Source organism: Microtus ochrogaster, chromosome 5 (assembly GCF_000317375.1).
Source record: "Microtus ochrogaster isolate Prairie Vole_2 chromosome 5, MicOch1.0, whole genome shotgun sequence".
Lineage (NCBI taxonomy): Eukaryota > Metazoa > Chordata > Mammalia > Rodentia > Cricetidae > Microtus > Microtus ochrogaster.
The window spans coordinates 80,950,460-80,970,773 of NC_022012.1; the positions used below are offsets into that span (position 1 = coordinate 80,950,460).

General features: G+C 51.4%; 4 protein-coding genes across 10 annotated transcripts in view; 3 read left to right on the forward strand and 1 right to left on the reverse strand.

Moving 5' to 3' along the window:
• The window catches only part of Ip6k1 (inositol hexakisphosphate kinase 1), a 39,919-nt gene extending 28,922 nt beyond the window's left edge, over nucleotides 1-10,997 (forward strand). The window contains exons 4-6 of one of the 2 annotated variants that reach the window (XM_026779133.1): nucleotides 3,295-3,476; nucleotides 6,900-7,075; nucleotides 7,662-8,171. In XM_026779133.1, coding sequence (XP_026634934.1) covers nucleotides 3,295-3,476; nucleotides 6,900-7,075; nucleotides 7,662-8,171 — 868 coding nt within the window. Of the gene's footprint in view, nucleotides 1-3,294; nucleotides 3,477-6,899; nucleotides 7,076-7,661 lie in introns of both variants that reach the window. The other variant, XM_005347880.2, reaches the window with a different exon arrangement.
• Nucleotides 10,998-11,563: 566 nt separating this feature from the next.
• On the forward strand, nucleotides 11,564-13,926 carry Gmppb (GDP-mannose pyrophosphorylase B). The gene is made up of 9 exons (XM_005347884.3): nucleotides 11,564-11,905; nucleotides 12,021-12,101; nucleotides 12,188-12,236; nucleotides 12,331-12,473; nucleotides 12,681-12,839; nucleotides 12,920-12,998; nucleotides 13,071-13,198; nucleotides 13,282-13,464; nucleotides 13,550-13,926. The coding sequence occupies exons 1-9, from the start codon at nucleotides 11,777-11,779 to the stop codon at nucleotides 13,679-13,681; spliced, it is 1,083 nt and encodes a 360-aa protein (XP_005347941.1). The 5' UTR covers nucleotides 11,564-11,776; the 3' UTR covers nucleotides 13,682-13,926.
• The window catches only part of Rnf123 (ring finger protein 123), a 30,734-nt gene continuing 24,318 nt past the window's right edge, over nucleotides 13,899-20,314 (reverse strand). For all 6 annotated transcript variants that reach the window (XM_026779120.1, XM_005347883.2, XM_005347882.2 and 3 more), the window contains 8 exons: nucleotides 19,002-19,141; nucleotides 18,717-18,905; nucleotides 18,553-18,628; nucleotides 18,254-18,338; nucleotides 14,755-14,897; nucleotides 14,512-14,606; nucleotides 14,322-14,407; nucleotides 13,899-14,248 (listed from right to left, as the gene is read on the reverse strand). In XM_026779120.1, coding sequence (XP_026634921.1) covers nucleotides 14,128-14,248; nucleotides 14,322-14,407; nucleotides 14,512-14,606; nucleotides 14,755-14,897; nucleotides 18,254-18,338; nucleotides 18,553-18,628; nucleotides 18,717-18,905; nucleotides 19,002-19,141 — 935 coding nt within the window. In that variant the 3' untranslated portion in view covers nucleotides 13,899-14,127. The remainder of the gene's footprint in view (nucleotides 14,249-14,321; nucleotides 14,408-14,511; nucleotides 14,607-14,754; nucleotides 14,898-18,253; nucleotides 18,339-18,552; nucleotides 18,629-18,716; nucleotides 18,906-19,001; nucleotides 19,142-20,314) is intronic.
• Amigo3 (adhesion molecule with Ig like domain 3) lies at nucleotides 15,341-18,236 on the forward strand. Its single transcript, XM_005347881.2, has one exon. The coding sequence runs from the start codon at nucleotides 15,686-15,688 to the stop codon at nucleotides 17,219-17,221; it is 1,536 nt and encodes a 511-aa protein (XP_005347938.1). The 5' UTR covers nucleotides 15,341-15,685; the 3' UTR covers nucleotides 17,222-18,236.

The following is a 20,314-nucleotide window of genomic DNA, read 5'->3' on the forward strand; positions in this document are numbered from 1 at the left end:
CTCGAACTCACAGAGATCCGCCTGCCTCTGCCTCCCGAGTGCTGGGATTAAAGGCGTGCGCCACCATCGCCCAGCTGTTTGTTTGTTTTTTAAAGATTTATTTTATATATACAACTGCTCTGTCTACATGTACCCCTGCAGGCCAGAAGAGGACATCAGATTATATTACAGATGGTTGTAAGCCAGCATGTGGTTGCTGGGAATTGAACTCAGGACCTCTGGAAGATCAGTCAGTGCTCTTAACTGCTGAGCCATCTCTCTAGGCCTGTAAGGGAGTTTTTTAGATGGGGCTGTAAACATTTCATCCCTGGCATCAGATCACTTCACTGGCACATGCTGTCTACATGAGCTCCCAGAGGCTTGTTCAGGGCCCAGGGCAGTCCAGCCTCCTCACTTTGGCCTTAAGAGGTCCTCTTCATGTTAATACTGAACCTTTTGTGCTTGTTTCTCCCCTGACCTTTGGGCTAAGTCTACATCTGTGTTGCAAGGAGAGGGCTGCACATCCATACCCTAGTTGAGATGCATGTCTTGGTGTTGCATATTCTGAGGGCTTCTGTCTGCATGCAAGAGCACTTCCTTGATTTCATCTCCATCATCCACAGGGGCTTCCTTCTGACCAACGACTGTGGGGCCTGACTCAGGCATTTGGGTGACAGAACATTCCAGTCAGTAGCTAGCAACTGACAACTCTTGTTTAGCAGTTTTTAGAGGGGAAGTTGTTTCCAAGGTGAGAGCATTTGCTTTATGACTCATGGGTGAAAAGCCAGTGAATATAGTAGATTTAGCATCAGGGTCTGCTGTCAAGGTGTCAGCTCTGACTGTATTGACTGGGCTCTATCTGGACTGTTAGCAGAGATTCTGAGTCATAGCAAAGGTGGACATCACTCACGAGGGCCAGGACTATGACTCCAGAGGTAATGCCAAGTACTACAGGGCTCCATCCAGACCTGTAGCTTGTCTGGATTTACTTGGCAAGTGTTTGCTAGAGTGGACTGCGTCTGCTCTTGGGAAGTGGGGCACAGGTAACAGGCACTGTTGAACTCCTGTCGTTTAGTTCAGGAAAAATAGTGTCCCAGATGCTTGGTGCTCAGAGGAGGGGCAGCATTTTCAGTACACACTAGACTGTTGGTGGTGTGTGTCATCCACAGTTGGAGAGAAGGCCAGCGTTTTTGGATGGTAACATCTGCAATTGTGGAACTGGTGTGTGTGTGTGTGTGTTTATATATGGCGATTTATTAGAGTAGCTTACCAAATGTGGTCCAGCTGCTCCAACAATGGCTATCTACCAATAGAAAGTTAGAGACTCCAGTAATTGTTTAGTCCATGAGTCCATGTGTCTCAGTTTGTCTTCACTATATGCCAAAATCCTGAAGTAGGCTCTGATGCCAGTGAAGTAATGAAGTTGTCAGCTAGAGTGAGGGTAAGCAGGCATAGAGCAAAAGCTTCCTTCTTCCATGTCCTTTATATAGGTTCCCAGCAGACAGTCCAGGCCTGATTAAAAGTGGGTCTTCCCACTTAAAATGATTTAAGAACAGTCCCCCACAGGTGTACCTGGCTGCTTAGGTTTTTAGTTCATTTCAGATACAGTCAGATTGACAGTCAAGAATAGCCATCACATCCTGTCTTTGTCTTCTGAAGGTTGGAATTCCAGCCTAGGTACTGCACTCACCCAGCCTAACACAGCTCTGGGATCCAAACCCCAGTTCTCTCACTTGTGTGGTGAGTGTTTTAACACTGAGCCATCTTTTTCATTTGTTTTGTGTTTCAAGACAGGGTTCCTCTGTGTAGTTCTGGCTGTCCTGGAACTAGCTTTGTAGACCTGGCTGACCTCAAACTCACAGAGATTCTCTTGCCTTTGCTTCCTTAGTTCTGGGATTAAAGTTATGTGCCACTACCGCCTGGCTAATAACTTGAGCCATCTTTACCGCTAAGCCAATCCTGTTTTTTAAGTAGGATTTTCTCTGTGTTGTCCATGCTCTTCTGGTTTCAGACTTCCTGTGCTCAAGCAATTCTGCCACATTAGCCTCCTGAGTGTCTGGGACTTCTGGCTCTGTACCTGTCCTGTGCAGACACCAAAGTACTTTTTCAGGGGCTGTACTTATTCATATTCGAACCAGCAGTGTACAAGGAAGGGCTTCAGCTTCTTTACATTCTGCATGGCACTTGTTCTAGTTTCTTCTCTTTTTTTTGAAGATTTATTTATATTTTATTATTTTTAATTATATGTACATACATGTCTGTGTGTTGGTATGTGTGCCTGAGTTCAGATGCTTGCAGAGGATCCAGGGGCATTAGATCTTCCTGGCCCTGGCACTGTACAAGCAGTCATGAGCCCCTCATGTTAAAAATCTTTCTCCTCAGAGGCAGGCGGATCTCTGTGAGTTCGAGACCAGCCTGGGCTACAAAGCTAGTTCCAGGACAGGCTCCAAAGCCACAGAGAAACCCTGTCTCGAAAAAAAAAAAAAAAAAAAAAAGAAGAAAAAAATCTTTCTCCTCTCAACCATTGATTACATATAAATCCTTAGGTAGGGACTGGGTAGGGACGAGCCCCTCCCCCTTCCATGACATGGTGTTTGTGTATAGAACTGGTCTTGCATGGGAGATTTAGTGCTGGGAACCAAGCTCCAGTCTTCTACAAAGCTGTTCTTAACCATGTAGCCATCTCTCCAGCACCTAGTGTTCTTTCATCCTCCTCCCCAACCGTTCCCTCCCTGCCCACACAGTCACTGTGCACTCCTGACTGTCCTGGAACTCACTGTGTAGAATAGGTTGGCCTTGAACTCCCAGAGATCTGCCTGCCTCTGCCTCCTGAGTGCTGAGATCAAAGGTGTGATCTGGCTCTTTTTTTACTATTTAAATTAAGTACCATTTATTATTGGGTATGTGGGTGTGGATGTGCATGTCACTTTATGTATGTCTAGAGGTCAAAGACAAGTTGGTGAAGTTAGATCTTTCCTTCTACCATGTGGATCCTGGGACTCCATCTCAGGTTGCCAGGTTTGTGCAGCAAGTACTTTTACCCACTGGCCCATGCTACCTACCAGTGTCTAGATTTTTCTTTTGACACTAATCAATTGGGAAATGTTATCATATGCTACAATTTGACGTGATTTTTTTTTCAGAGGCCCAAGGAGGACAACTTTCATTCTGCCCTTTACTCACTTTTATCTGGGTCAGTGCCACCTGTAAGGAGGTTCTGAGTGACAAGCTAGGCTTTCTCTAACCCTTCTCTACCCTGCGTCTCTAAAGATGACTTCTCTGTTCTCTTAGTGCTATGTTTGTTCTTCTTCTTAGCCCCCAGGAGGCAAAGAGTCCAAAGGTGGAACTACACAGCCACTCAGATGTCCCTTTCCAGATGCTAGACAGCAATAGTGGTCTGAGTTCTGAGAAGATCAGCTACAACCCCTGGAGCCTGCGCTGCCACAAGCAGCAGCTGAGCCGTATGCGCTCCGAGTCCAAGGACCGAAAACTCTACAGTATCCTTGTCCACTGATTGTGTGAGAAAATGGCAAGATAGTTTTGTTCTTATGTTGTGTTTCTGGTCTGAATGTAGGGCTTCATTCCTGCCCAAGCATTTACTCTATCATTGAGCTAACCAACCTCTTACTCTCAAGATAGATATTTTAAAGTGGTTTTTCTTTTTTGGGGGGGAGGGGGGTTGAGACAGGGTTCCTCTGTAGCTTTGGGGCTTGTCCTGGAACTAGCTCTTGTAGCCCAGGCTGGCCTCAAACTCACAGAGATCCGCCTGCCTCTGCCTCCCGAGTGCTGGGATTAAAGGCGTGCGCCACCACCGCCGGCTTTAAGTGTTTTTTTATTAGCATATATTAGACATACTAGTAGATTTATTATGAGGTTCTTATGTGTACATACGTATTTTGATCACATCACCTGTTACGTTCTCTTCCACTAGTTGTCCTCTTCCCAGCTTCCCTTGTGCTTCCCTTTGTGTCCCAATGCTGCGTGGGGTTATTTACAAGAATGTGGTACCTTACACCACCGGGGAGAAAAGTCTTTCTCCTCCCAACCATTGATTACATATAAATCCTTAGGTAGGAACAGGGCCAATGAGCCCTTCCCCCTTCCATGACGTGATTTTTGTGTATAGAACTGGTCTTGCATAGGTAGTGGTAGCTGTTTCAGGTTTTAAAGAGTACAACCACCATGTCACGTGTCATGTCATGCATTGTGCCCTTTCTATGGCCTGACCATTTTTTTCCTTTCCTCCCTCCCTCTCTGCCTCCCTCTTTCTTTCTTCTTCCCTCTCCCTCCCCCCCCCTTTTGTGTTTTTTTTTCAAGAAAGGGTTTTCCTGTGTATCCCTGGCTGTCCAGGAACTAATTCTGTAGACCAGAGAATTAAGAGGCTGTCCTCAAACAAAGAGATCCACCTGCCTCTGCCTCCCCAGTGCTGGTATTAAAGGTGTACGATACCACTGCCCAGCCTTAAAATGATTTTTTATTCTTTGACAGTTTCATGTGTGTATAAAGTATGTGCTTAAACCCCCATTCTGTTTCCTTATTGTTCTCTCATTGGAACCTGTGCCTTTCCTACATTCATGAAAAAAGCAAACACGTGAACAAAAAAACCCACTGAATTTTTTTATTTTTGTTTTTTTGAGACAGGGTTTCTCTGTGTAGCAGTCCTAGCTGTCTTGGAACTTGCTTTGTAGACCTTTGTAGGCTGGCCTTGAACTCATTGAGATCTGCCTGCCTCTGCCTCCCAAGCTCTGAGATTAAAGGTGTGTGCCACCACTGCCTGGTTAACCCACTGAATTTGAGTGTTGGTATAAGCATGGGTATGGAGTTGTATACTAGATTATGGGTAACTTAGTGGCAGCCATACCCCTGAAGAAAAATGAACCTCTGCCCTCACAGCCTTTAACTACCAGTAGCCCTTCAGGTAGTGGTAAGGCCTCGTGTGCCCCTCTCCAGTTCCCACTGGAATGCTGGTGGGCGGATCTCATTGTTATGTAGGTAACCTCTGTTGCTGCGAGTGCAGCAGCACGTGCCTCTCCCCACACATGCTCAGTCTTGTCCTGGTCTAGTGAAGCCTTAGTCGGTAACTGCAGCTGCTGGGAGCTCATGAGTGCGAGCCCCATGTGATGTTCAGAAGACTGTTGTACACCCTCCTTCCTTCCTCCACAATGCCCCCTAAGCCTTGGAAGGGTGATACACATCCCATTCATGGCTGGACGTTGAACCATTGTTTATTCTCACCAAGATAGATTTTAAGTCCAGCACTTTCTGAAAATTCCTGTTGGGAATGTTAGAATTTGATTCCCTCATGTTTGTTTGTTTGTTTTCTTTCTTTCTTTCTTTGTAATATTGCTGCAAAGATCTCTTTCTTATTTCTTAGATCTAGGTGAGTTACTAGACTAAGTGAGGCCTTGGTTTACTAATGGTGGCAGAGATGTAGCCAAATGTTCTTCACCTTATTATGTGTGTGGTAGGTCTAAACAATAGAAAACAATAATATAATAAAACTAGGTGTGGTGGTATATGCTTTTGTCTCTGCTCTCTAGCCGGAGACAGGAAAACCAGAAGTTCAAAGTTACCCTTATGTTCTCCAGGCTGAGTATCCTGGGATCATGAGACTGTCAAAGGGCTGGGGAGGTACCCGAGTCAGTAATACGCAAGCCTGATGACCTTAGTTCAGATCTACAGAAATCAAAAAAAAAAAAAAAAAAACAGTTTTGTGTGTGTGTCTGTCTGTAATCACGGTACTGGGAGGGTAAAGCCAGATCCCTCAAGTTTGTTGGCTAGCCAGCCTAGCTGGATCAGTGAGCTTCAAGTTCAGTGAGAAATCCTGCCTTAAAAATAAAGGTAGAGAGCAGTTAAGGAAAGATAGCTGATGTTGACCTCTGTCCTCCACACGTTACCCACAACCTAACACACACACCTGAAAAAATTTAAAAATATAGATCAGTGGGTGTCTTGTATACATGTTCTGGAAAATTATATAGGCCATACAAGAATTTTTTTTTTTTTGAGATAGGGTCTCTACATAGCCCTAGCAGTTCTGAAACTTACTATATAAACCACACTGACCTTGAACTCAGAGATCTGTCTGCCTTTGCCTTCCAAGTACTGGGATTAAAAGTGTGTACCACCATACCAGGCTGAAATTCATTTTTTTTTGTAAATTCAATTTCATATGTATGAATGTTTTTTCTGTATGTATAGATATGCACCATGCGTGTGCCAGGTGCCTGTGGAGGCCAGAGAGAACTGGAGTTAGAGATGATTGGTGGTGGAATTGAACCCAGGTCCTCTGCAAAAGCAACAACAAATGTTCTAAACTGCTCAGTCCTCTCCAGCAGCCAGGAGTGAAGTACTGATTTACTGTACGGCATGAGTGAATCTTAGAAGCATCTACCTAAGGCTGACAGAAGAGGACTCGTGCTAGCAGAGTCTAGTAAGGGAGCTGCCTCCAGGAGACCACTTCCTAGCCAGGAGAGCAGAAAGGGCAGATGGGGAGTGAGTGTTGAGTTTGTAGAGGTTCATCTTGGGAAGGTGGACAGTGGTGATGGCCGGCCTGCCACTGCCTCTAGGGTGCTGGCATTAAAGGTGTGTGCTCCAGCCCCAATTTTTTTAATTAAAAATTTTTTGAAACAGGATCTGACTGTGTAGTCCTGGGCTACTTCTCCTACCTCTCCTCCCCCCATTCCTGCTCTGTTTCTGTTCAGAAAGGGGCTGGTTTCCCATGGGTATCAGCAAAGCATAGCTTACCAAGTTGCAGTAAGACTAAGCACCTCCCCTTGTATGAAGGCTGGGCGAGGCACCAATATGAAGACTAGGTTCCCAGAAGCCAGCCAGAATGCCACTTTTATAGATCTTAATTGTGCTTTCCTGGGTGGAGCGGACAGTGAGTGTGGTTGTCATTCTTCTTGACTCTGGCCCAGAGTTCCTCCTGCTTGAGAATGTGGTACACCACTTCAAGTACCCTTGTGTGCTGGACTTGAAGATGGGTACCCGACAGCATGGGGATGATGCATCAGCCGAGAAAGCAGCCCGGCAGATGAGGAAGTGTGAGCAGAGCACATCCGCTACACTGGGGGTCAGGGTCTGTGGCATGCAGGTGAGTCACCGCTGGTAAGAGCCCAGGTGCTGCCAGGTGCATGCTTTAGGTTGTGCCCATACCTGCCTGACACCCGTGTCCTCCAGGCCTGCGCTGTTCCAGAATCTCCTTTGAAAGGGTGAGTCACCCACCCGGAGCCAAATATGTCTTTGCAAGTGGGTTCACTGAGCCCTGCTTTCCTCACTTGACTTTGAGCTCCATGTACAGGGTCATTGAAAGAGCCTGCCGCCTTATCACTGGGCAAGTAAGACTTGTCTATCAGTCGTGTGTTCCCAGTTAGAGTCTAGCTGGGCCCTAGGACAGCTTGGAGGCAGGCTTCTAAAGTGATGGCTATAGGCCTGGTGTTGGCTTTCACAGCTCCATGACGGGAAAACCTGGGGTGAATGTGGCCTCCCTGCTCCAGTAGGAGGAGCTGAAGAGCTCAGGTTGGTCAGAGTGCCTTCCAGACTATTTTGTTTGTTTGTTTGGGGTTTCTGTTTTGTTGTTTGTTTGTTTTGTTTTGTTTTGTTTTTGTTTTGCTTGGGGACACTTTGTGGACATCAAACCTTCCTGGTACTCAACCCTATCTTGTCTCCTGGGGTTCTAGGTATACCAGCTGGACACAGGTCATTACCTCTGCAGGAACAAGTACTATGGTCGTGGACTCTCCAGTGAAGGCTTCCGCAATGCCCTGTATCAGTATCTGCACAATGGCCTGGACCTGCGACGTGATCTCTTTGAGCCTATCCTGAGCAAACTCCGGGGCCTCAAAGCTGTGCTGGAGCGGCAGGCCTCCTACCGCTTCTACTCCAGTTCTCTGCTCGTCATCTATGATGGCAAGGAGTGCCGGTCTGAGCTACGACTCAAGCACGTGGACATGGGGCTCCCTGAGGTGTCACCACCCTGTGGCCCCAGCACTAGCCCAAGCAGCACCAACCTTGAGGCTGGCCCCTCCTCTCCACCCAAGGTGGATGTTCGCATGATCGACTTTGCACACAGCACATTCAAGGGCTTCCGGGATGACCCCACTGTTCACGACGGGCCAGACAGAGGCTATGTGTTTGGTTTGGAGAATCTTATCAGCATCATGGAACAGATGCGGGACGAGAACCAGTAGGCCCACTTTTGGGCCCTAAGACCCCTTCTCCACCCACAGGCAGGGACCATTGCTCTGAACTTGCTGTGAGGACACACTGACTTGCTTTTAAAGGGTTATATTTCTCTTTGGTGTAAACTAAAAGAAATGTTTTTAGCTGTAGCCTGGAATCCATATATATGTGTATCTCTCTCTATATGTATATATATGGAATCCATCTATATATAAAGGAGGGCAGAACATACGTCCTCTTAGCCAGGCTCCTTAGCTTTGTGGCTCTATTTGCTGTGTCCAGGCTGACTCAGGAAGAAGACGTGCTCCCCAGTGGGCTTGGCAGCAGAGACAGAATGCCTTTGAACTTTGGTTCCCTTGCCTAAGGTTTTTGGGGTCTGTGACTGCAGGGCTTTGCTGGTTATGAGGTAAAGCCCTAGGCTGGCACAGGGTCTCCATGCCTATTCGTCCCTTAATTTCCCAGAATTGGGGAAGGTTAAGTGCCCGTGTCTTGGGGGCCTTTCTAGTTCTGGGTCAGTGCTTGAGTAGTTGCCCTTGGCGTTACAGGACTAACTGCACTCGGGTCTGATTTTGGCATTGCCTAGATTTGTGAAGCTGAGCTAAAGCCAACTCACAGCAGAGGGCAGGCCCTGGGATCACTCGGCACCCACTGGCATGTAAACTTGCTCCTTTGTCTACAACCCCAGACAGCCTCGCCGAGATCCCTTGCCTAAGGAGGCCACATAGCCTCCTATCCCACTGAGATGGGCACCGCTCTGTCCGCTAAGGAGAGTCAGTGTCCCAGTAGGCCTAAGGGCCTTTCATGGCTCTGGCCTAGACAGTATTTGCAGTTCTTGGGCTCTGGGTGCTGTCCCTTCCTCTAGTTTGTGCAGCTGTGCTGCCTCTGGATGGGCTGCTGCTCCCAGGGCTCAGGGTCTGTGGTCCGCTCAGGGTCTTGTCTTCTCCAGGCCAAGCTAAGGCAGCAGCAGCCTGTTATATGGTGTTCCAGGCTCTAGGCTTGGAGGGAGAACTTTAAACTTGTCTGCTTTTAGGGACACAGGACCTGGGTACAGGTGCCCAGAGTCTGCTCAGAGCTTTGTCCAGTTAATCCTGGGGTCTGTCAGTGAGTTCGTTTGTCCACCTGCCAGCCCCTGTTTTGTGGTGAGCTTTCTGGAGTATAGCCTTGTTGATTAGTAGCTGTTGATTTCCTTCATGCTTTCCTCAGCAGAATAGTCTTTCCCTCTTCTGAGGTGAGCCTTTGCGCCTGTGCCCTCCTTAGCAGGTCCTGCTATTTTACAAACCTGCTAGCAGAATGACCCGTAGTCGTGTTCACTTGCTGGCCTGGTGGCCTTCTTGTGGGCCTGGGGTATGACCCTCAACACCAACAGTGGGGCACTGAAGGCTCAAGGGCTGATTCTGACCCGTGCTTTATTTTTGCTCCCAGCCCTTTGATGGTAGAGACCTGCTGCCTGTAACATGGGTGTCCAGCAGGTTACACTACACTCAGCCATCGCCAAGTCTATGGCCAGTGGTCAGTGCTTTTGACATGTCTGTTTTGGCATTTGAAAATAATACTGCCAACCTTTGAGAGATACTGGTAACTGATGGTATAATTTCCTGGTTCGTAGAGATGCTGCCTCTGAAAAGGGCTCTTTGACGGACCCCAGGCATGGTCTTCTGACCCTGGTGCCAGTAGTGGGCAGGTTCCCATTCCTTAGGGCAGGGAGGCACAGCTTTGCCCATTTCTGGTTAGTAACAACTGTCTTCTGTCCAGTGGTATTCTCTGTTGCTTCAACCATGGGGGCAGTAAGTATTCGTTAGTATAGACACATCTCTGCCAAGACAGAGGTTAAGAGGGGTTTGGGGCCAGGGTGACCTAGGAATGTGCTGTACTTCCCTGATTACCAGATTCTGGGAGGCACTGCCCCATTCTGCTGCTGCTTATGTAGCAAGGGAGGCTGTACCCACGACATTGCAAGTTCTGCCTCTACAGTATGGAAAGGCTGGGATTTGCTGCTTCTCCTCAAGGACAGGGCCCCACTTTTCAGCACTTTTGATATCTGGAGGGCCAGCTCGTTTATCTGATTGGTGGTGGCTAGTGTGGCCATTGCTTTTCTACCTGTCCCAAGCTAGAGTCTTGTTCCTGACAGGCCCTGCCTTCCCAGCCCCAATTTGGGACCAAAGTGCAACTGGGATCATGGGTTGGGGAGCTCAGATTACCCCTCTCCGTTGTATTTCCCTGGGCTAGGCTCACACCAGACCCAGGAGATGTGTGGAAGTAAAATGGAATGGGTGGTGCTTAAAGATGGAAGGGACCAGTGTAGTGACTAACTCGCCTGGGACCCCACCCCTTCCAGCTTTGGGCCTGTGCAATGGATTCTCTCCTAGAGGCCAGGGGTCTGGGCTACTTCAATATCCGCTGCTCATTTGCTCCATCTGGCCACGTGCACGTTCCTTAGATGCAAACTGCTTTGAACTTTACAGCCGTGTAAGTTGGTTGTGTCTGTGCCCATTAAAGAAAAAAAAAAAAAACCCTGCATTTTAATGAGAAAAAAGAACCTGGGGAAAGTTCCTTTGCTTCTGTAGAGGAAATAAGACTTCGAATTCTGGAAATTGTTTTCTGCTCCTCTTTCCTGGAAGCTACACACCTGCCTACATACCCTAAGACCTGCGCCTGGATACACACATGAATCCATTGGCGTTTAGGCGCGCTTGCGTTTCCCCGGGTCTTGTGTGTGGAGGAGAGGGGTGCTTGGCCCGCGCCGGCCCCTCTCTGTACACCCAGCACTACCCGCCCGCTTGTGTCAGGTCGTATATGTCAAAATAAAGCCTCTAGAAACTGAACTCTGTCCAAGTCTTCGTGAAACCTTCACAGCCTCTGGGTGAGCTGGCCCAGCTAGTTGCTCACACTTCTTGGTCTCCGCTTGAAGGGAGGTACCAGGTAGGAATTTGGGGACTGGACTGAACTGGGTCGGAAGGGCGGTGCCTAAGTTTTGGGGCAGCACAGGAGCGGTTGGAGATAGGGGTCGAAGCAGGCACTGAGGGGCAAGGCAAGTGGTGCTGGATCTGGGGGTCTGGACGGGCACCGAGGAGCAGGGTCGTTGGGGTGGACCCGGAGCGGGTGGGGTGGGGTGGGGTGGAGGAGGCCGCTCCGACTGGGCGGGGCCGAAGGAGGTTGCTTCGTGGCGGACCCAGTTCCGATAGGAAGCCAAGCTAACTCTTCCAGTTCCGCCTTTAGATCCGCCAATGGGCATCTGACCCGCGAGTTCTCCGGGTCCCCATGGCAGCCCGGTGCGTTGGGAATCTAATTGGCTACGCCTGCCACAGCGTAGCGCTGGGCGGTCGACTGCGGGCGGCCCTGCCACGTAGACGGCAGCCGATTGGCTCTTCCTGGTTACGTCACTGGCTGCGCCGCCTCCGGCCGGAACTCCGGGCCAGTCCGTGTCTCCAACCAGTTCCTCCTTCGGTGTTCTGGCTGCCCCTAGATCCTACATCAAGGTAGATCAGGCGGACGAGGTGAGGCCAGAGTCGGTCGGTCTGGCTGGTGAAGGACGCGGGCAGGGCACGGCGGCGGGAGTGCGCGGCAGGGGTCGGTCAAGGGGGCCTGGGACCTACTCCTGTCACCCGCAGGCGCGATGAAGGCACTGATCTTGGTGGGTGGGTATGGGACACGGTTGCGGCCTCTGACGCTAAGCACCCCGAAGCCATTGGTGGACTTCTGCAATAAGCCCATCTTGCTGCATCAAGTGGAGGCGCTTGCTGCGGTAAGGCCCTGGATCAGCTGTGGCGGGAAGAGGGATGGATAGTAACTGAAAGGCCAGGGGTGATCATACCTTGTGACCGAGCCCGTCGATTAGGCCACCTTATTGTTTCCCACAGGCAGGTGTGAACCACGTGATTCTGGCTGTGAGCTACATGTCACAGATGTTGGAAAAGGAAATGAAGGCACAGGAGCAAAGGGTGAGGCATGCATGGACTTAGTTCTTTCTTTTGATCCCTGGGGCTTGAGGGAGAATATAACCAATCAGATGGCTTCTTCCTTTCAGCTTGGAATCCGAATCTCTATGTCTCATGAAGAGGAGCCTCTGGGGACAGGTCAGTAGAGAAAGGAAGGCTTTTGGTCATGGTTTAGGGTCAGTAAAGGCATTATTCAATCTGGTAGTAACATATGACTTTTCCCCTTGCCTAGCTGGGCCTCTGGCACTGGCCCGAGACCTACTCTCTGAGACCGCAGACCCTTTCTTCGTTCTCAACAGCGATGTGATCTGTGATTTCCCCTTCCAAGCCATGGTGCAGTTCCATCGACACCACGGCCAAGAGGGCTCCATCTTGGTAAGAGACCAAGTCTTTCTTCTCTGATATCCCCACCCTCATACCCCGTTGGTCTGGACACTCAGTCTTAAAGTCTCTTCATGTTGTGCAAAGCTGTGTATGTGTAGGATGTTTCAGGGGCAAAGCCTTTGAAACGTGGATATGCGTGTATATCAAGGATAAAGAACACTGGACCAGGCCTAAGGTGCCCTCTGTCTCCATATTCAGGTAACCAAGGTGGAGGAGCCTTCCAAGTATGGCGTGGTGGTATGTGAGGCTGACACGGGCCGCATTCACCGTTTTGTTGAGAAGCCACAGGTGTTTGTGTCCAATAAGATCAACGCAGGCATGTACATCCTGAGTCCTGCTGTGCTGCAGCGCATCCAGGTGTGTAAGAGACTGCTGGCGGGCTAGGGTGGAGCCGGGCTCTGTTATGTGACCTGCTCACAAGTTGCCCACTTCCACAGCTGAAGCCTACATCCATTGAGAAGGAGATCTTTCCAGTCATGGCCCAGGAGGGGCAGCTATATGCCATGGAGCTCCCGGGTGAGGCGGAGAGGCCATCGGGTGAGGGCTAGTCTGTAGTTGGCAGATCCTCTGACTCACTTCTCCCTGCAGGCTTCTGGATGGACATTGGACAGCCCAAGGATTTCCTCACTGGCATGTGCCTCTTCCTGCAATCATTGAGACAGAAGCATCCAGAGAGACTCTATTCAGGCCCTGGCATTGTGGGGAATGTCCTTGTGGTGAGGCCCTTGCCCAGCCTGTCACTAACCCTTTCAGATTTGGGAGACAAATGACCTACTCTTACTTTCCTCCACACTCTCAGGACCCAAGTGCCCGTATTGGTCAGAACTGCAGCATTGGCCCCAATGTGAGCCTGGGTCCTGGTGTGGTGGTGGAGGATGGCGTGTGCATCCGGCGGTGTACCGTGCTTCGGGATGCGCACATCCGCTCCCACTCCTGGCTTGAGTCGTGCATCGTGGGCTGGCGCTGCCGTGTGGGCCAGTGGGTAAGCCTGGGAGCTGGGCTGGGTGGGGACAGGCGCAGGGAATGTGTGTGTGTCCCATTAACAAGGCTTCCCCCCCCCCCTACAGGTGCGCATGGAGAATGTAACTGTGCTGGGCGAGGATGTCATAGTTAATGATGAACTCTACCTCAATGGAGCCAGTGTGCTGCCCCACAAGTCTATTGGGGAGTCGGTGCCAGAGCCTCGTATTATCATGTGAGGGTTACATGGGGCTGACTAAGCCCCTCTTCACTGCCAGCAGTGTAGGAATCACTCAACACCTCAGAAGACCCTGGACTTGGTGCCGTCTGTCTAGGGAGGAATGGGTGACTCTCAAACTGTTGGACATCTGCCTTCTGATGGGGACCGAAACTGACAGAATCCTGCTGGGCATAGCCCACAAGCCCCACTCCCGCAAGAAGAGCTGGGCCCGGGGCTGTATGCAATAATAATTTAATGCTCACTGTAGCCTGGATTGCAAGTCAAGCTCAGGCATAACTAGGGTGTGGCTGGGCTCCCACCAGTGAGGCTCACACAGGCAGATGGATGGAAGTGTCTAAGAGGGAGGGCGATGGGAACAGAGCCGAAAGAGCTCATAAATAGGGCTTGGTCTGGGTCTGAGGGTGGAGGATCCAGGACGGTGCAAGCTGTGTGCAGTAGGCTGGCCTAGGCAGCCGAGGAGGTGGCACTTGTGGTGGCTGCCTTGTCCCAGTCCTCTACAGACACGATGGTGGCCTTGCAGAAGAAGCAGTCCTTGTTGTTCATCAGGTGCTGGTTGATGCAGGCTCTGCAAGAGGGGAGGGGAATGAGCTCTGCCTCGTGTGTCCTAGTTGCCGCCCAAGTCCGTGGGGCCCACTTACTTGCAGGACTTGTGGCCACAAGGCTGGAACACAGCAGAGATGGGGTGGGCATAGCAGATTGGGCAGAGGTCCTCTTCACTGGTGGGCTGTGGACAGAGAGTGAAGGGTGGGTGGGGCTGTACTTGTAACTACCCTGGTGTGCACAGATGTATTGAAATAGCATGGGCCTGTGTGTTTTAGCTCCACTCACCAGGGAGGCAGCTGCTGCCTGGGCAGACGCAGCCGTCAGGTGTGCCAGCATCTGTTCCACCTGGGCCAGCTCCTCCGCACTGATATAATCTGTATCTGGGTTAGTGGTAGTTGGTGTCAGGTCCCTTGTAGGACTAGAACTCAGTGCCTCTTGAATATTCCCAGGCAGGAGTATTGCTACTCTTGAGGATCCTGAGCTTAGAACATCCTGGAACTCTTTCTGACCCACCCCTGGCCCACTTACAACTCTGTAGAGAGAAGCGTTTCCGGTCCGGGGCAGGCAAGGTAGTGCCAGGTGCTAGGGGCTCTGGCTGCCCCAGGAGATAGCATATGGAACGGAGCTGGAAGCAGGGATCAGCCAGGAGCACCGAGGTGGCTTGCTCTGTCCTAGATAGGGAGGGTGCATAGGTAGTGGGAAAGCATTGAGCCTGTGTGAAAATTACCTCCGCTGTGGGGTTGGCTGACAACCCAGAGGCCTCATTATTACGCCGTCATTCTTTGCATTTTGATGCTTACCAAGCCTCTTAAGGCCCGGGGCCTTAATAGGACCTGACTCTGATCTCAAGGACCCACAGAATGGAACGAGAAAAACCACTCTCCCACTAATTATCATCTGACTTCTCCGTGAGCACCGCATACACAAATAAGTAAATCTAAAGGGAGAAGGGGGAGGATTCCGCCTACCACAAAATACATTAATCCTTCAAAATCACTTAGAGAACATAAACGACAAAAAAAAAAAACAAAAACTCTCAGACTTTCTTTTGCTCAAAAGGGAAGTGAGCCTTCCAGTCAAGTGAACTAGGACGTTGGCTCCCTCTAGCGGTCACGCTGGGTCTTCCAAGTGCCAGGGCAAGTGGCTGCCCCACCCCTTAACAGCAGGAGCCAATAGGAGCTTGGGTCCCCACCCCTGAGCAGTCACTTCCTTGTGAGTACTTAGAATCCCCTCTGAAAAGCGCTAGGAGAAGCTAGCGAAACAGTAAGAAGGGCTGGGGCCTCAGCTCACAGCCCCAGACCAGAAGAGCAGAAGCCAGCTGGGAGGGTGGAGCCGGCACTGTCTCTCGAGCCATGGGCCACAGGGAACCACAATCTGCAAGCCTGTACACAAGCAGGTGAGTCACGGAGCTGTTGACCAGCACTAGGCTGTCCCCATCTCTACCCTGGTGGTCACTGCCATGGCCTGGCTGGTGGTGCCAGGCATACTACTGTGCATGCTGGGTGCTGGATTAGGCACCTCAGATTTGGAGGACCTTCTGCCTCTTGCTCCCCACAACTGCCCCAATAAATGCATCTGTGCTGCCGATGTGCTGAGCTGCGCGGGCCATGGATTACAGGACGTGCCGGTAGCATTACCTGCCACTGCCTCAGAACTCGACTTGAGCCACAATGCACTCAAACGCCTGTACCCTGGCTGGTTAGCACCCCTCTCCCGGCTGCGTGTCCTGTACCTAGGCTACAATAAATTGGATATGCTGGGCCACGGTGTCTTCACCAATGCCAGTGGCCTGAGGATACTGGATCTATCATCTAATATGTTGAAGATACTCCACACCCATGACCTGGATGGACTGGGGAGGCTGGAGAGATTGCTTCTCTTCAATAACCGCCTGGTGCACTTGGACCTGGATGCCTTCCAGGGTTTGAACATGCTCAGCCACCTCTATCTTGGCTGCAATGAACTCACCTCTTTTTCTTTCAACCACTTGCATGGTCTGGGGACAACCCACCTGCGCACTCTAGACCTGTCCTCCAACTGGCTGAGACACATCTCCATCTCCAGGCTGGCCGCACTGCCAGCTTTCCTCAAGAATGGGCTCTACTTGCACAACAACCCACTGCCCTGTAACTGCCGCCTCTACCACCTGCTCCAGCGCTGGCACCAGCGGGGCCTAAGTGCCCTGCGTGATTTTGCACGTGAGTACACATGCTTGGTCTTCCAGGTTTCCGCATCCCGAGTGCGCTTCTTTGAGCACAGCCGGGTGTTTGAGAACTGCTCGGCTGCTGCAGCTCTAGACTTAGAACTCCCTGAAGAACAGCTGGACACGCAAGTGGGGCAGTCCCTGAGGCTCTACTGCAACACCAGCATGCCTGCTGCACGAGTAGCCTGGGTTTCACCAAAAAATGAGCTGCTTGTTGCACCAGGCTCTCAGGATGGCAGCATTGCTGTGCTGGCTGATGGCAGCTTAGCGATACACAGGGTGCAAGAGCAGCACGCAGGCATCTTTGTGTGCCTGGCAACTGGGCCCCGCCTGCACCACAACCAGACACTTGAGTTCAATGTGAGCGTGCATAAACCTCGGCCTGAGCCGGAGACTTTCAATACAGGCTTCACCACATTGCTGGGCTGTATCGTGGGCCTGGTGCTGGTGCTGCTCTACTTGTTTGCACCACCGTGTCGTGGCTGCTGTCACTGCTGCCGGCATTGCCGGCGAGCCTGCCGTAACCGCTGCTGGCCCCGAGCACCCAGTCCACTCCAGGAGCTGAGTGCACAGTCCTCAGTGCTCAGCACTACACCACCAGATGCACCCAGCCGTAAGGCCAGTGTCCACAAGCATGTGGTCTTCCTGGAGCCGGGCAAGAAAGGTCTCAATGGCCGTGTGCAGCTAGCAGTAGCTGAAGACTTCGATCTGTGCAATCCCATGGAGTTGCAACTCAAGGCTGGTTCGGAGTCAGCCAGTTCCACAGGCTCAGACGGTCTCATGATGACCTAGACTGCCTGGGTGTCCCCACACAGGACATAGCCCTCCTGCTGCTTGCCCTGTCTGCTGCTGCAGTCTAGAGAACTGACATGCTGGGGGGATGCACTGTGCCTGGTCCTTCAACTGCATGTGAGCCTTGACCTGGACCATAATCGTTCTACTCACTGGTAAAGGGGTTGAGGCTCCCCAACTTGCCTCCTGCTCTGCCTAGCTCAGGATAAGGCCTCAGACTACAAGAGCCTGCTTTCCCTAGGACCTCTTTGAGTAACCAAATGTCCATCTGGTAAGAGCCCTTGCATTAAAACTCTGGGACCACTTCAGGAGTTAATGTAGATGTTAGGGTGTGGTACAGAAGTCAAGCGTACCACCTCCCCTTCTCTGCCAGAGAGCTCACCAAGGAGGGAGAAGGGAGCTCAAAAGATCCAGCTCCCACTCTTAGGATGGAAGGAATAAATGAGCCCTTCCTCTGCTGAAAGAGGCCCTGTCTACGACTACCACCACCCAGCCTCCGGAAAGCTAATGACTCCTGTGGAGTCTGGTGGGCATGCCTGGCTCCTTCAGGACACTTCTGCAAGAGTAGCCCTGCTGTCTTCAGCTAGAGGTGGAGCCAATCCCATGGGCTCCTAACCCAGCAGAAAAAGCCTGGTGACTATGACTGACCTGGAATTCATGTCCCGGGAGGGCACGAGGCCTCTTAGGACTGGCGCTCATCTCAGCCTAATGGCTGAAGCAGTATCCTGAACTCACAGCCTCTACCATTCCTATGGGCGGGTGGGGAAGAGGGTTGGAGCCCCTCCCAGGATGAGCTGGTGGCTCTCTCTGTCCTTTGTAATAAAGGTGGTACATGGTCACTGCTGGGTCTTCCCAGATGGGTAGCTCTGTGTGCCCGGGTAGCCCCTCACCACCTATCCTTTGCCTCAGTGTCCCAAACTAGAGTCTGAGGTTCATTTTGAGATAAGTGTGTACAACGAGGTCCTGCCCCATCAGTACCTCCTCAAAGGGCACACCCAGTTCCCATGGGGGCCAACAGTCCCCAACACTCACTCTGAGGCTGGACCATGCACCAGGAGGCGTACCAGGATGCCGGTCACTGCCACCAGGATAGGGTAGTGGTCCACACTCTCCAGGCCTACAGGGAGGGAAGGAAGATGGAGCATTCATGCAGCTCTGTGGCAGGAGCTTCAGGCAAGCTTTTCCCAATAGTCTTTCTATATAAAGGCAAGCTGAGGCCGGGGCTGCACAGCATGGCTGTCCTGGCACCAAATGCAGAATCTAGCACTGCTGCTCCTGACATGGAAACTAAGGCCTTGGTGTGCTGCGGTGCAGGGCATCGAGATCCTTACCAGGAAGCCGTAGGGTGACCACACGGTCAAATAGGTTCCTCTCAGCTGTCACCCGGTTCAGCACCTGGTTCAGCAGCTGTGAGGGCAGAAGCCTATTGGTGGACGGGCAAGCGCACCACGTGAGTTATCCCAGGGTCTTACCCTCCTGGCCCAGGTGAACACACCTGTGCAAGACGCCGAAGCAGCATCTCAGAGGTAGGGCGGGACCAGTCAAGGAATATCTCAGGCACCAATGTGATGGTCATTTCCAAGACTCGCAACAAGCTGACTGAGAGGTCAAAGCAGGTGGCACAGACCTTGAGCTGCCGGCTGTCCACAAAGTTTCGCTCCAGGCGTTCAGCAGCCTGTTGAATCTAAGTCACCAACAGAAAGGCAGGAAGCAGTCAGAGGCCTTGAACACAGATGGGCCCTGGCCTCTGCCCACCCTACCCCAACACTCTACAGCCCACCTCCTGGATCATGCCGATGAACTCAGAGAAGGCCCAGTTGAGCTGGTTAAGGACACTGTTGAGGAAGCTGGGTGCTACATCAGGCCCTTGTCGCAGCAGGTCTGCCATGTGCTGCTGCAGCAGGGTAGAAGGGCAGGGTTCTGGGGGCAGAGGAAAGCAACATCACTGGGGCTCGCAGCGCGGACCCCTGCTTGTCACATACTGCAACACTGGTGGTAGAACCAAAAGGTGGCTCTCTAAGAATATTCAGATCACGAAAGTAGACGAGCAGCACAGAACCATTTGGGAGTTAGGAACAAGTATGTCTCCTTCCCACTGAGCAAGCCTGATCTGAAGCGAATTCTGAATCGCGTGCCTGCAGGAAAGCGTCAGATACAGACAAGACAACTTAGACCATCTCCACTACTATCAAGGCCACCTTCTGTGAGAGCCCAGACTGGGCCCTGCTGTCCTGTGCTGTCCTTGGCCTGGCCTTGGCATATGGCTTAGGTGGTGAGTGCCAAGTCTGGGGTGGAAGGGCAGCAGTAACCAGAGCTCTCAGCTACAGCTGGCCCGACATTCCTCTCTAACCCTCTGATGCAAATCAATAGTCCCGGCATAGGAAGGTGTCTGCCCCACTGCCCTCCCCACTTGCAGTTCAGCTCCGTCCTAGAGTCTAGATGAAGGCATTTAGCAAGGACTTGCTGTGTGAGGCTGCACGAGGCCTCTCTGGGAATACCCAGAGACCAGGATGCTGGCTGGAAGGGCGAGACGATGGTGAGTGAGTGAGGACCGTGGCAAGCCCTCTGCCAGCTGCACAGCTCAAGGTCTCAGCTAGGCCCAGGGGAAGACCCTTTGACAGGCACAGGAGACAGCACAACTTCTGTTCCGAATCAAACCTGAAGCTTACTTTGGGTCCTGATCAGTTTCTAGCTTGTGCCCCTCTTGATCCAAGGCCAGAAGACAACAAAAAGAAGATACACTTAGGGAATGTGGCTGGGGTAAGGAGCTGGCACAGGGCAAGGAATGGAGTGTTACTGTATATACACAAGCTAGCAGCAAGTGGAGGGGTGTGGCCCCCTTTCCCTGTGAGCCCTTCACTACAAGCTGACGGAAAACAAAAGGACTTGTCCTAGCCTAGCTCTCATTTTTCCTAGGGAGTAGGAAAAATGGAAAACCAAGAAAAGGGTTAGGAGCCTAGAACAAGTCCAGGAGATAGGCTTGGAGGACAGAGTCTCAAAGAGACCCTGAGAGTAGCAGGAAAGGACTATCAGCCTGTCTAGAGCGGTCACCGGGACCTGTGCAGCCTGTCTAGAGCGGTCACCGGGACCTGT